Source organism: Bolinopsis microptera, chromosome 9 (genome assembly GCF_026151205.1).
Source record: "Bolinopsis microptera isolate Bmic1 chromosome 9, MBARI_Bmic_1.0, whole genome shotgun sequence".
Lineage (NCBI taxonomy): Eukaryota > Metazoa > Ctenophora > Tentaculata > Lobata > Bolinopsidae > Bolinopsis > Bolinopsis microptera.
This window is the reverse complement of record NC_087080.1, coordinates 16,742,571-16,756,840: the sequence shown is the minus strand read 5'-3', so window position 1 is coordinate 16,756,840 and position 14,270 is coordinate 16,742,571. Positions and strand designations below refer to the sequence as shown.

Below are 14,270 nucleotides of genomic sequence, written 5' to 3'. Positions count from 1 at the left end.
TTTTTATCTCAACCAAAATCTTACAATTTCTTACTTGGAATAAGGTCCAGGAGTTTCAACAACTTCAGTACGCCGCTGAACAACTTCCAGATCATTCTCAGGAAATGTGGGCAGGGCTTGTTTTGATTTTCATTGGGAGAACCTGACAGTAATCACGGTTAATTATTGAAAAATATAGAAATTAGAAAGGAAACTTTTTTGAAATTTTGAAACCTTCTATTTCACACTCACATGTAATGGTGGATACTGGATAGTAACAGTCTTTGTTAATTTTAAAGTATTCTTATTTCACAGCGATGGAATTTAACAAATTGTAATTGCGAGAATCTCAAATCGTGTACAGTACTGTACTAATCGTACAAATGTTACATTTGACCCCGGACTCTATTAATGGTTCTAGGAGACAGACAACCACGATATCAGCAAATAAACCTTGAGATAAGACTGCTATATCTGCTCTATTTGCCACATAATTGCAGAGCGGTATAATGGCTAACCACACGTACGCTACTAGAAATGAAGCTGCACAACTATCACGGGATACTATCTGTACCCTGTAATATCCAGATAGTATCGGAATATTTAGTATCCCGGCCTACAGTTATGTTACCATAGTTACCTCCCACGGTTTACTAAGTTCCCCTATACTTCTATATATTATCCTAGCGAGAATAACCCGTCTTTTCAGGCGACATTATTTTATTATTCGCCTGGTATTTGACTAGTTATACTTGTTCTACTTCTAAGACGAAGGTATTCCACCAAAACAATGCGAGATCAGGTCGGAATCTGGCGACCGAGTAAATTTTGAGTCTTATTTTCTCTCACAACCCTTTGATCTGTGGAGCTATATATATATCCAGCTATTGTTATTTGAAAGAAGAATGTCATTCAGTAATCCGCCTTCAATAGTATCCATAATTTCTACTTTATAAACAGTGCGCAACTAATAATAGTTGATTGTGACCTCAGTAATAGTTCCTATACGGATAATCTAGTTGCCTCCAGGAACAATCGGAGTGCATTCTCTACCCTAGCACATGAAAACTCTGGTCATTTATAAGATTGAAACCTGTAGTTGCAGCTAGTTGGCCGTACGACGTACGACGTTTGAGACTTGGCTGTTCTACTTCTCTTTTAGCCTTTTCAACAAAACACTCAAATAGTTGAACAAGTTTATAGGTTCAGCGGAAATTTTAAATGTTTTTAGCCATCTGATAACAGATCAAACATTTAAAACCTCGCCTAACTTTCAAAATCGGGTTTTTAAACTTTTAAAACTTACCGCGACCAATGGAAAAGTTAAATCTAAAATAAAACCTGGCAAAACTTAACCAATAATCCTGAGCCCTATTCAGTGTCACAAGTGTTATAAACTGTAATACCATGTGCTCTCGATCGTACGGACGTGGTCCTGGTAAATATGCTTACGTAGTGAACATATAAGTGTGAAAAGGCTCGCTGACAACTGGAAGCACTTAAATATAGCAACTCTACTCGACCCCCCTACTACCACCTTACTCACAATCAGTATGTTTCCATTTCAAGCACGAAAATTTCTAATTCGTCATGCCGATAAAAATTTTGCTGTTCGGTTCAAAAAATTCGAGCTTCAAAATTCCAAATTTTTAAAGATGTAGTTAGAAAATCAAATCTTAAATTTTGGGCCGATCTTTTATACTCATATCACCAAATTTTTAATTTTGTCTCTAATTCAAATTTTAATCCTTGTGAAAATTATATCATTTCACAGTTACACTTAACAGTTCGATTCAAACAGTCTTCAATCTTCATAACCAAACGGTTCACGTTTAAGACGAGAATCGGAGAAGAACAATTGTGTAGTGTGTGCTTCGCGCACTCATAGAGTAATAATTCACACTTGTCACCCACAAGTCATAGTCATTTCATTCTAACACAAGAAATTGTCCTATTTAATTCGTCCTAGGATTGTCGATTATTACTCTGTAATTATTGGTTTGTTTAATTATTGGTAGTTTAATCGCAATTCGTAGGACATTACGCCATTATTCATTTTATTCGCCTTCCCGAATATCTATTCCAGGTTACGCGATTAATATTACTCCCTTCCTGTGCGATTCTTTAACTAATTTTACCTTAACTAATATTAGTTCAATAATCTAACGAGCAAGTTTGATGAGCGAGTTTGATTATTGCACGAGTCGCACGACAGGGGAGTGATATTAATGTATTATACACCTGTCTGCTAATTACATCAGACTGAAAAGTGTGTGATTGCTTAATCAATTACATTTACACTGCTACTAGTACTACGTCAGGTGTATAATATATTACGCGAATTATCTAACTATTTTAATCATTATTATTGATCCCCAAAAACTCAACGACTATAGAGTATAGATTCTCACTATTCTCAATCCTAACCAAAACTGTTCAAATCATTGCAGTTCAGGTCGTACAACTAATACTGAAAAAGATGAGTCAGGCTCAAACTTCATGGAGAGCTGAGAAATGGAGGGCAGTGTTCGTGTTCGCAGCTATCTACTTACAGAGTTTCGTTCTGTACGGCTGCTCGGTGGTCTCCATCTCCTTCTACGTATCGTATCTCATCGACAGAGGTTAAACCTTTTCTATTCGTAACTACGAAATATCCTCAGTAGTTGTTGCAGCTGCAGACTGCAACTATAAAAAGTAATGAGCTGTCTAATTTGTATCATCAAAGTTAGTGGCAATCAATAAAATAGTGACTAAGCTACAAACTAGTTAATAACTAGGTAATAATAATAACTGGCAACTTTATAAAGTAGCTAACTTAGTTAAGCTATGGTATTGGTAGAGTAAATTACTATTATAGTTGCAGCAGTAAGCTGCAGCCACAGAACCTGCCATACGGTGAGATTATTCAGAAAATATTGTGCAACCTTATTCAACATAATTATTTAGCATAATTATGCACAAGTTAATGGAGATACAGTAAACAGTAACTAAACGATGATACTCCTCCTGCAGGAATCCCAAATATCCAGGTGGGTCTAATAGGAATGTTCCCCTGTGTTGGCTACGTGTTTAATCTCTGTTACGACTTGTTGGACCACCTCCTCGTCAAGAAGAACGTGTCCTTAAAAGTGTGCCAGTGCATGTTTTTCACTGTGGCTATACTCAACTGCGTAGGTTCGTAGTTACTGCTTACTAGGCTCGTAGTAGGTCTTTAAGTTTGTATTATCTCATTAAGATTTTCCAAAATAATGACCAGAGCTATTTATTTTGCCTGGATCGTCTCCACAAAGCACACTGTAGGTAAGGTATTTCCACGCAGTAAAACTAATGTTTTGCAGGGCAAGGCGCTGTGGATCTAATCCCTTCCAGCTACAACGATCTGCTAGTCCTGGTCCTCACCCTTCAACGAGCAGTGAGCGGTTACGTTGGCTTCCTCGCCAGTAAAGGAACTGTGGAATGTTGCAGAGTGTGGTTCCCGGATCACATGAACTTGATTATAGGACTGGAGTGTGGAGCTTACTACTTCGGAGGAGCTCTCGTTATTCTTATGGGAGGTTACGTCTACGAGGCTTTCAGCTTCAAGGAACCGTTCCTTGTATTTGGCTTCGTTGCAGTTCTTTTCCTGCTCTTCAATCTAGCTACCTTGCCTAAGACCTCGGATCCAGTTTTGGTTAAGGCGAAGGAAGAATCCGCAGAAGAAAACATACCTGAGGCTGAGCATGAAAGTAAGGGTTTGAAAGAGTCACTAGCAGCCGATACTAACCAAGGTCTCTCATGGAAAGTTATCTTCCCGCTTCTAGCTCAGGCCATGACACTCATTCTAGAGGGTTTCTCCACTTCAATCACTACTCCCTACCTACTCGACGAGTTCCAAGTCCCTCTAGGTAAAGGAAGTAGCTACGTGTTTGTGTTCTACATAGCCTCCTTCCTCGGCTGCTCTGTATCTGGAGTCATGTTGCAGAGAAGGTGTGGTCCCAGTAAGATCGTAGCAGCAGGCTCCATATCAGCAGCTCTAGGTGTCCTGCTTATCTTCCCTGGTCAAGTCTCTCAGTGCCTCTACAACTTAGTTCCGCAGACGGCCTACTTGGGAATGTTCCTGCAAGGGTACGGGTGCCAGCTGGTCGCGGTGGCTTCTCTGCCAGCAGTGGAGGAGGTACACGTGGTGCTAGGAGGGAGGCAGTGCACCAGGGCTCACAAATCAGCGGTGTCTACCTTGTGGCTCTGCTCCTGGATGCTAAGTGTGTACGCAGGTCACATGGTAGCTCTGATGGTCATCAAGTATATGACATGCACGCTGGGAGGCTGGATAATGGCTGTATCCTGCACTGGTGCAGCAGTGGTTAGTATTGCTCAAGATGTGGCCATCCACCGGTCCAAGACTGCTCCACCACGACCTGAAGTATGAAATTACAAGATCACAATTAAATGATGTTCTGCATCAAGTTGAAGGTATCTAAATTATGAAGTTCAGATAAAATCACACGGAAGTTTCTTTGAGAGAATATCAAACGCCTTGCTAAAATGTGAGCGGACATAGACAGGTTTCTCAGATACATACTGCTATCGAAGTGAAGCAATTTCTATTGAGCTATGAAAGGCTAGCTCCTGTCTGAACAATACTGAGACAGTGAGACAGTGTCAGGCCCCATTGTGATTTGTTGTAATAATCTACTGTTTTAAACACGAACTTGGACCAAGACTTTTAACAATTTCATTGTGTAGATACTGTCTATTTTGTATTACACTTTGAATGCTAACAACTTGTTTTCTAAAGTAACATTATAAGTCACGTGTTATGCAACTTCTTCAGGGTCCTCCTAATAATGATCCATTTTGGGTGCAAATATGAGAGCTTACTCGGTGTCCAGTGTCTGCAAGATCGCCTTCGTGAATACTGTCGCTCCTCAAAAAATATCGACAAAGCATCAAACCGTTCATACAGCTGAGACTGCAAGAATGTCTGGAATGTGCAAACTACAATACTAAATTCATCTCTAACAATCTCCCCTGAAAACACTTCTAAGCTTACACGAGTCCAAAAACACGTACACAGCAAAACTGTCCATACCGTGCCTCTTATTTTCTCCCAAATTTAGTGGTCAATTGGCCCGTGTTTGGTGGTAATCAGTAATCAGAGTACATATCGAGCTGTATTCTATCGGGCGACACAATACGTGCATATAAGGACCCTAATGGGGTAAATGAGACGCCAGACAGGTTATATTTGGAGAGGAATTGGGAACCTCTTTACATCGGGTATATTCCGTGCTTTCCTCTTGCTCATAACTGCAGCTGAGTAGTATTGCAGATCAAATCAAATATTAACACGTATCACTGTATCAGAAGCTACAACCCAAAGAGACTTTGTTGGATGAATGATTTTAGTGCAATATAATCTCTATCCAGAATACAGTATTATCCAGGATTACACATCGTGATTGCCGGCCGTCAAAGAATAAAGAAACTGAAGAAAGGTGAGCAGGTAAGTTATCGCTAAATACTTGATGAAACCCTTTTCTTTCTAGCAGCTAGCAGCTAGCAGCTAGACGTTATTAGTTTACAATAGGTAGGTCCTCCTCCTTAATAGTGATCTGTTATCAATCATACCATACCAACTATACAGTATACATACGGAGTGCGAACCTTACAACCTTTATTCAACCTTTAAAGTTTCTAAGTTCGAACTTCAAACGTTCAAAATAAAAAAGCTTAGGTTTCCGTTTAAATTTAAAGACGTAATAATTTATGTGCAAGACTGCAAGATTTAAAGATTTTTATCAGATTTGGGTACTGATAATTTTCCGTTAACTACTCAATCTGATGAAATTTGCAAATTTATAATAAGTTATGGACAAAGTTATTAACATAATGAGATATTCACGGCATATAAGTTAATATAAAGTTCAGATTTCAAACATCTCTCCTGATTTGCGTGAGAAATTATAATTTACAATTAATAGAGCAGTTTATCATGAATACACCTTTGACTGCAGTTCTAGTAGAACTAGAACTTCTACAACCAAAAGTTTTAAATTTTGCGCAATTTTAACGAATTATTCACTTTTACTTAATCATAAAATAACGGACAAAGACTTAAGTGAATTAATGGCTACAGAAGCGTTGCGCACAACGCGATTTCAGCGTTGGCCTTATAAAACAATTGCACACAGAAAAATCAGACCTGAATGTTTCCTAGTATATTTCTCTCCGCAGAGTTCCAGGAAACATGTTCAGTCGATTGTAATCAATCTTAATCTAATTAATCTAACCATGAAGATAAGTTTCGTGAATCGTGACATTTTGTTTGGTCGAGCTTTACAAAAAACCTTACATCAGCAACCATTTTGCCTTATGCCATTATACCTGTACTTTAACCTTTACTCCCTCTTTATTTGAACTTTTACAATAAACAAAACCAGAAGCTGCTGTAAATTAGATGTTTTAAGATTTAATATCAGGAGAGGATGTTTCTTTCTCTGATAATCCTTATCGGGGCTGTTGGAGCAGGTAATAATAAAACATTTCATAAATAACAATATTCATAATATCAGCATAAAGCTATGAATGAATATACTTTTGGGAGTAAGGAAAAATTTACAAATTTGATATAATGCATAATTTATATTGTATATTGTATTGCGCATTTTATTTTACATCGATTTCAAGGAAACTTTGTTGATATTTTTTTAAAAGAACTATTGTAATCCCCTGGCCCTAATTGTTTTTGAGAAACCAACGGTTCCTTATTGTACCAGCTTATTTTACTCGTAATATTTTTGATACTTTATGAAAACGCATAAATTGGAAGCATCGATTATTAATCAAATGTAGATAATTTTATTTCCCTCCAGCTCCCACCTCTGAAGAGTGCCCAAATATCCTGAATACAGCCGGAGTATCACAAATATTTGCTCCGATGGTAGCTCATAGCATACACTCGCTGACACTGGAAGACATCCGATACTTCTTCAAGGAGGATGCTACGGAGGAAAACAGCATTCCAACAGGTAACTACTTAAACTTGAAAATACAGAAAATTCCTGTATATAATATATTTGTGTAAAGTGACAGATACCCGACCAAACCCAAACGTGAATTTTAAAACAACACTCTCTGTTGTACAGAAGTAACATATCACCATGACAACACTCTCTGTTGTACAGAAGTAACATATCACCATGACAACACTCTCTGTTGTACAGAAGTAACATATCACCATGACAACACTCTCTGTTGTCCAGAAGTAACATATCACCATGACAACACTCTCTGTTGTACAGAAGTAACATATCACCATGACAACACTCTCTGTTGTACAGAAGTAACATATCACCATGACAACACTCTCTGTTGTACAGAAGTAACATATCACCATGACAACGCTCTCTGTTGTACAGAAGTAACATATCACCATGACAACACTCTCTGTTGTACAGAAGTAACATATCACCAGAACAACACTCTCTGTTGTACAGAAGTAACATATCACCATGACAACACTCTCTGTTGTACAGAAGTAACATATCACCATGACAACACTCTCTGTTGTCCAGAAGTAACATATCACCATGACAACACTCTCTGTTGTACAGAAGTAACATATCACCATGACAACACTCTCTGTTGTACAGAAGTAACATATCACCATGACAACACTCTCTGTTGTACAGAAGTAACATATCACCATGACAACACTCTCTGTTGTACAGAAGTAACATATCACCATGACAACGCTCTCTGTTGTACAGAAGTAACATATCACCATGACAACACTCTCTGTTGTACAGAAGTAACATATCACCAGAACAACACTCTCTGTTGTACAGAAGTAACATATCACCATGACAACACTCTCTGTTGTACAGAAGTAACATTTCACCATGACAACACTCTCTGTTGTACAGAAGTAACATTTCACCATGACAACACTCTCTGTTGTACAGAAGTAACATTTCACCATGACAACACTCTCTGTTGTACAGAAGTAACATATCACCATGACAACACTCTCTGTTGTACAGAAGTAACATATCACCATATATGGGCATGACAAATATCAAAATGTTTCAGTGAATATGGATCTGATGAGCGACACGAGGATTCTACTCAACGCACCGTTAGCTGGTTACGATGAAGACTTCTCAACACAGAGCATGAAGACATTTGACTTGGTGAGTATGATACAAAACCTTCTGGACAGTTATCCTGTTATCCCATTATACACTATACAGGTGATAAACTGTTATTTGTCGGTCTAGCTATAACGTTATTCTGTGTGCAGGTGATAAACTGGTATTTGTCGGTCTAGCTATAACGTTATTCTGTGTGCAGGTGATAAACTGGTATTTGTCGGTCTAGCTATAACGTTATTCTGTATGCAGGTGATGAGGAACATGAATAGAACGTGGTGGGGTGTTACCAACTTCAGCACTCTAGACAAACTGACCCACGCCTTCCACATGGCTGAGATCTGGGATAAGACCGCCGAGCAGTACAGAATTGTAGAACGGCTGCTCGACCCTGAATCTGACGTTTGTGGGTGTGTGACCAACATTGAGGAGAACGATGTGCTAAACCACCTTAATCTTCTAGCCTTCAAGATCAAGTACCCTGGCATAACTACTGGAAATAAGACTCTCACTGATCGCTGTAAGTGGGGGCCGGGGGGGTACACTACTGTAGGTTAAAGGTTTAATTAGGTTCTGCAAATCTACAAACAATCTTCAAATTGAACAGCTTAGACAAAATCAACTCAAAATTTCAATGACATATTAGGGTACCCACCACGACATACAAGAACGTGAATGTACTATACTATGAGAATGGTGTGTTAACTTCGTGTTTTCAGATTTGACATCAAGAGAAAGACGAGCAGCTGGAGTAGGCTACATGATTAATTTATACACTTTCTACTTCAGTGGCGAGGGGTCCCCTGCAGATTTTAATGGAATAGACTTTGATCTCTCCGACGTTGAGGTTATTATTCTATAAAACTCAGTTTACAAAAATAACAACTTTATTTTTATTTTTAAAAAGCCCTTGATTTTCATAACAAACTTCCTAGGATACCCCTTCAATTCAATGCATACTGTAAACATAGTACTATTTACTAATACTGATACTATTACTATTTACTATCTTTTGTTGCTATCAATAATATTGTATTTGTACAGTGAAGAATAACTCCAATTACTCCCCAGCTGCTGAAAGATATAGCAGAGAAGCTGGTAGACGCTGACGAAGTTTTAACAGTGCATGTGGACAGTGCAGAACACTGGGAAGTGTGGAGGAAGATGGTGAAGCATGGTATGGAGGAGTCCGGCTACTACGATCTAGCCGTGTTCATGTTCTGCATGCTCAACTAGGCAGGCACGCTTACAACTCTCAACTAATCATGAGAATCGGACATTTATTACGCTTTAATCTTACCAATCCGAGTTCATAAACCAACTGTTACTATAAATAGTAAATTTTTTTTGGTTTTTGTAGCTGATTGAAATTTGAAGAACTTTTTTGTTAAAATAGTGAACTCGTCGATGAATTAGTTTTACTCGCTTACAGTTTACACTGAATGAAAAACAGTTCAATTTCATAGTCAGAATTCTACAGTTTCTTCTGGCTCTCATACGGGGCTAAACTACATGTTAAAAGCAATTTATCAATGAAGGAATTATTGTGTGGAGCTGATAATTGTAGGGTTAGTTACCTGTTACCGCCGGTATAGGGACCCGTTAACACATACCCCCACCCGGCACCCCCCCCCCCCCCCCCCCCCACATAACTATTACTATTGTGTAGAAATTACACTGGCTTTTAAGCATCTTCTAATCATATTGTAGGTTTATAACCTACCAAGACACGCGCCGAGTTGGACTCGTCGACGGTCTCTAATATTTGGAACAAATATTTTAGAGTATCACCCGTTAACTAATCATATCTTGTTTGGTGTTTTATTTTAAATACTTTAACAACTTGTTGAACAACTAAACAGTTATTGTTTTCTAAAGAGTAAACTCACGTGTTATAAGCTCTTTTCCTCTGAGAGCAAATCGCTCCTTCCTGCAAACGTCTTGGTAATCTCACACAAAGTTTTCCAAATGAGGCGCTAGTAAGTAAGCATTAAGCTGCATATGCATTCAGTATCTTCTTCAATAGATCACGGTTAATACATTGAGATTGAGGATCTGCAGTTATCTTGCATACCGCCCTCTCCCCAAAATGCGTTTCATCGAAAAGTTTATCGTTTTCCAATCACTACTGTCACTTTTCCAGTTTCAGCCTCCCACTCTTTTCAAACAGATCAGCAGCAAATAATTCACTGAGAGATCATTTCCAGACACAAGCAATCAGTTCTCTTCTATTTAAAAATCCTTAAAGTAACCGTGTTTATTGTTGTATCTGCAATAAAATCAAGGCATTAGACACGCAGGTAACAATGTTAACCTGGCAGTGGGATGTGATAACCGAGTTTTAATCATGCTATCTTCAATCTATGATGAAAGTGATGAGATGTTTTGGAATGGAAACTTCAAAAATTAATGATCGGATAATGTTTTAAATCGGCATCAATTTTCTATTCATAATATTTTCGAATAATATTGAGCAGTGAAACAATTCGTAAGATAAAACATAGCTATTAATAAATAAATACTGTAATGAAAATAAATCCCTAGCAATAATGAATTCTCATGAAAATAAGTTAGAATTATTATGTTTAATACATTTGAAGCAAAGAAATGTCGGCATTCTTTTCTTTCTACGACAGAAAAACTTAACAAGCAAAGAAGTTTACAATAATATCTTCTCACATGAAAACATACCAGCAAATAACTCATGGCTGAATTGATCCAATTACAAACTGTGATTTATTTTACTTTAAGAAAGTTTCTCGGCTGTTTCCTCCGATTCAACTGTCTGGATTATTATTATCTCTCATTTCCTTGTCAGGATTAGTGTCAGGGTATGTCTGAGTCTCGTGTGTCTCTTCTACGTTCAGCTCATCTTCGCTTTTAACGTAATTCTTCTTGAACCGAATTCTTTTGTTCCCAAACCAGTTGGTTATCTGAAGAGTAATCAGGCTTACACATCAGTTACAAGTGACAGTGATAAAAAGTAATACAAGGTTTTCGTGAACCTAATTATGTAGCAATATTAGCGGATGAGTTAAGATAACAACCTGAGCTACTGAGAGATTGCATTTTGCGGCGAGTTCCTCTTTAACTTGTTCGTTAGGATAAGGATTTGCAAGATTGTTATAGAAATACTCATTCAAAATGACGGTTGCAGCTTTAGTGAAATTCTGTCTTTTGCGTCTGAAATTTGAATTGTGAAGATATATGTCGGTAAAAAGCAGCCATCCATCTGATGTTATCAATTTAATTACCAGCCCAGGACCTGTAGACCGAATGAACAGGTCGAACTATACCACTAATGAACGTGTCTGTATTACTTATTCAACGTGTCTTAAAATCTGACAGCCTATTACAGGAACCAAGTAAGTCACTCAAATTCCGACCACGCGCGCTTAAATCCCTACGTTTTCAACTGTGAACAGTTGTTTGCTACCCTATCAAAACTATATTCGGCGATCGCGCGTTCCAGAAAAATTATGTTATTCTGAGGAGATCCAAGGATGCTAATTGATTAGTAAGTTCGGATAAATAAAGATAAGAAATACCCATCATGTTCAAAATACACGTACTTTTCTCATGGACTTACCGGACATCAAATATTCTATTTCGTAAGACCACGATCGCCTGACATATCGAATCTTTAAGCTGTAACTGAATTCCTGAGGAGATTTTACAATTTGGTTATCTAATACAAAGTCATAGAGCGTTCCATGCAGGCATACCTGGAATTCTTTAAATTCTATCTTTCAAATTAGCTAGATTACGCGAGACAAAAACTGACAAAGAATCACGTATGAAAGGTTTTGTTGGGGCCGATTCGGACATGGACCAACCATAGGCCACTTTTAGAGTCAAGGTTTTTAAACTCAATACTTATATATATTATATCATTTCACCATCGACATTCGACATATATATATTTATCACTCTATGTGATCATGGCTAACTTTGCAACATCCTTTGATTATAAGGATTGCAAAATGGTCGCGACAATTTAAATTATAAGGTAAGAATAGTTACCTTGGAATCTGTGTTGAATGTTTGCAAGTAACAGCTCCTTCTCTATCTGGGTAACAGGACGCAGTGTGGACTGTTGTTCTAACAATGATAAGACAGGGTCTTTGAATTCCTGACATGCCTTCTCGTACGCTGCCATTTCCTCTTGGTATATTTTACGAAGAATGGAAATTTTCTCTTGGTATTCTCTCTGGTCAACTGCTGATTCGCCGATCTAAAAATAATACGTTTCAATTTTGAGATTTCATAAACAAATTGAGGAAGTTTTGCAATATAAAACTATAAGAGCTATAAGAGGTAACATTACGATGTTAACTTACATTTGGGAAGATGATGGGATTTTCAGGGCGGGTAATCCCCTCTGAGGCTAACATACTGTCCAGTCGTATCATCTGTTGTTCTGAGGAAATGTTAATTGTTTTATTATGTAACACTAATTCTGGAAGCTGATGTTATCAAATCTGCTGTTAAATGTATAAGACTTTATAGAAATTTACAAAATTACCATTCTCAAAGGAAGGTATTTGCTGCAGGGAGAGAGTTTGTTGAGATATTTCTTTAAGAACGTCCACCAAAGCAGCTTTATTGGGGTGTCTCTCCAGTTCATCTAGCAACAACCTGATATATAGTTATTATTTATATAGTTATAGGGGTGTCTCTCTAGTTCATCTAGCAACAACCTGACATATAGTTATTATTGGGGTGTCTCTCCAGTTCATCTAGCAACAACCTGATATATAGTTATTATTTATATAGTTATAGGGGTGTCTCTCTAGTTCATCTAGCAACAACCTGACATATAGTTATTATTGGGGTGTCTCTCCAGTTCATCTAGCAACAACCTGATATATAGTTATTATTTATATAGTTATAGGGGTGTCTCTCTAGTTCATCTAGCAACAACCTGACATATAGTTATTATTGGGGTGTCTCTCTAGTTCATCTAGCAACAACCTGATATATAGTTATTATTTATATAGTTATTGGGGTGTCTCTCTAGTTCATCTAGCAACAACCTGACATATAGTTATTATTTATATAGTTATTGGGGTGTCTCTCTAGTTCATCTAGCAACAACCTGACATATAGTTATTATTTATATAGTTATTGGGGTGTCTCTCTAGTTCATCTAGCAACAACCTGACATATAGTTATTATTGGGGTGTCTCTCCAGTTCATCTAGCAACAACCTGATATATAGTTATTATTGGGGTGTCTCTCTAGTTCATCTAGCAACAACCTGACATATAGTTATTATTTATATAGTTATAGGGGTGTCTCTCCAGTTCATCTAGCAACAACCTGATATATAGTTATTATTTATATAGTTATTGGGGTGTCTCTCTAGTTCATCTAGCAACAACCTGACATATAGTTATTATAGGGGTGTCTCTCTAGTTCATCTAGCAACAACCTGACATATAGTTATTATTTATATAGTTATAGGGGTGTCTCTCCAGTTCATCTAGCAACAACCTGATATATAGTTATTATTTATATAGTTATTGGGGTGTCTCTCTAGTTCATCTAGCAACAACCTGACATATAGTTATTATTTATATACATAGTTATATAGACATTTAGTGTTATGTTGAACTGTGAGAATTGAAGTGTCAACACACTTCACTCAATAGAATAGTATATTATAGTGGTATAATACACTACCTCTGTAAAGTGTCGTCAGCAGTGTCCACAGCGAGGATTTGTTGCTGTATTTCCCTGTTTTTAGCTAATATAGACCTCTGTACATCAGACTCAACCGCCTCTCCTCGTCCATTAATCATGTCTGGTAGTTATATGTTACTGTTACTACTTCTGTTATTGTTACTGTTCACTGTTCAGTCGTTAAACTTAGTCGAGTACTTAGTTTATAACACGCTGTCACGTGCAAACAAATGGAAATAAACTTAATAAGTTGAATTATTCACCACATCAGCTGTAGTTTGATATTGAATACTAAATTTAACTAAAGATAGTCCAAAAGGCAGAATTGCGCTTTGTTCAGAGTATTCACTGCCGCATTGTGAGAAATTTAATAATTTTCTTGAAACAGAACTATTAGACTCGACGTAATGTGTAAACAAGATCAAATTATTACAAGTATCACTGAAAATTAATTAAAATTGTTTGTTCATTAACTTT

The 14,270-nt window shown here is 37.4% G+C and overlaps 2 protein-coding genes across 2 annotated transcripts; one reads left to right on the top strand and one right to left on the bottom strand.

Annotated features, from left to right (window-relative positions):
• Positions 1 to 34: 34 nt before the first annotated feature.
• Positions 35 to 13,931, bottom strand: LOC134820518 (homeobox protein ceh-20-like). The gene is made up of 8 exons (XM_063830945.1): positions 13,794 to 13,931; positions 12,634 to 12,746; positions 12,449 to 12,528; positions 12,132 to 12,342; positions 11,698 to 11,770; positions 11,156 to 11,291; positions 9,998 to 11,041; positions 35 to 142 (listed from the first exon to the last, which is right to left on the bottom strand). The coding sequence occupies exons 1-7, from the start codon at positions 13,910 to 13,912 to the stop codon at positions 10,886 to 10,888; spliced, it is 888 nt and encodes a 295-aa protein (XP_063687015.1). The 5' UTR covers positions 13,913 to 13,931; the 3' UTR covers positions 35 to 142; positions 9,998 to 10,885.
• Positions 2,195 to 4,709, top strand: LOC134820780 (uncharacterized). Its single transcript, XM_063831391.1, has 3 exons — positions 2,195 to 2,600; positions 2,992 to 3,153; positions 3,318 to 4,709. The coding sequence occupies exons 1-3, from the start codon at positions 2,459 to 2,461 to the stop codon at positions 4,382 to 4,384; spliced, it is 1,371 nt and encodes a 456-aa protein (XP_063687461.1). The 5' UTR covers positions 2,195 to 2,458; the 3' UTR covers positions 4,385 to 4,709.
• Positions 13,932 to 14,270: the final 339 nt, after the last annotated feature.

Bases quoted from the DNA above. Each gene is read 5' to 3' on its own strand.
- LOC134820780 (XM_063831391.1), top strand. From the start codon at position 2,459: ATGAGTCAGGCTCAAACTTCATGGAGAGCTGAGAAATGGAGGGCAGTG. The intron at 2,601-2,991 runs GTTAAACCTTTT...CTCCTCCTGCAG, and splicing joins ATCGTATCTCATCGACAGAG to GAATCCCAAATATCCAGGTG. The intron at 3,154-3,317 runs GTTCGTAGTTAC...AATGTTTTGCAG, and splicing joins GGCTATACTCAACTGCGTAG to GGCAAGGCGCTGTGGATCTA.
- LOC134820518 (XM_063830945.1), bottom strand. From the start codon at position 13,912: ATGATTAATGGACGAGGAGAGGCGGTTGAGTCTGATGTACAGAGGTCT. The intron at 12,343-12,448 runs GTAAGTTAACAT...TATTATTTTTAG, and splicing joins ATCCCATCATCTTCCCAAAT to ATCGGCGAATCAGCAGTTGA. The intron at 11,292-11,697 runs GTAAGTCCATGA...TTCAAATTTCAG, and splicing joins AATAGAATATTTGATGTCCG to ACGCAAAAGACAGAATTTCA.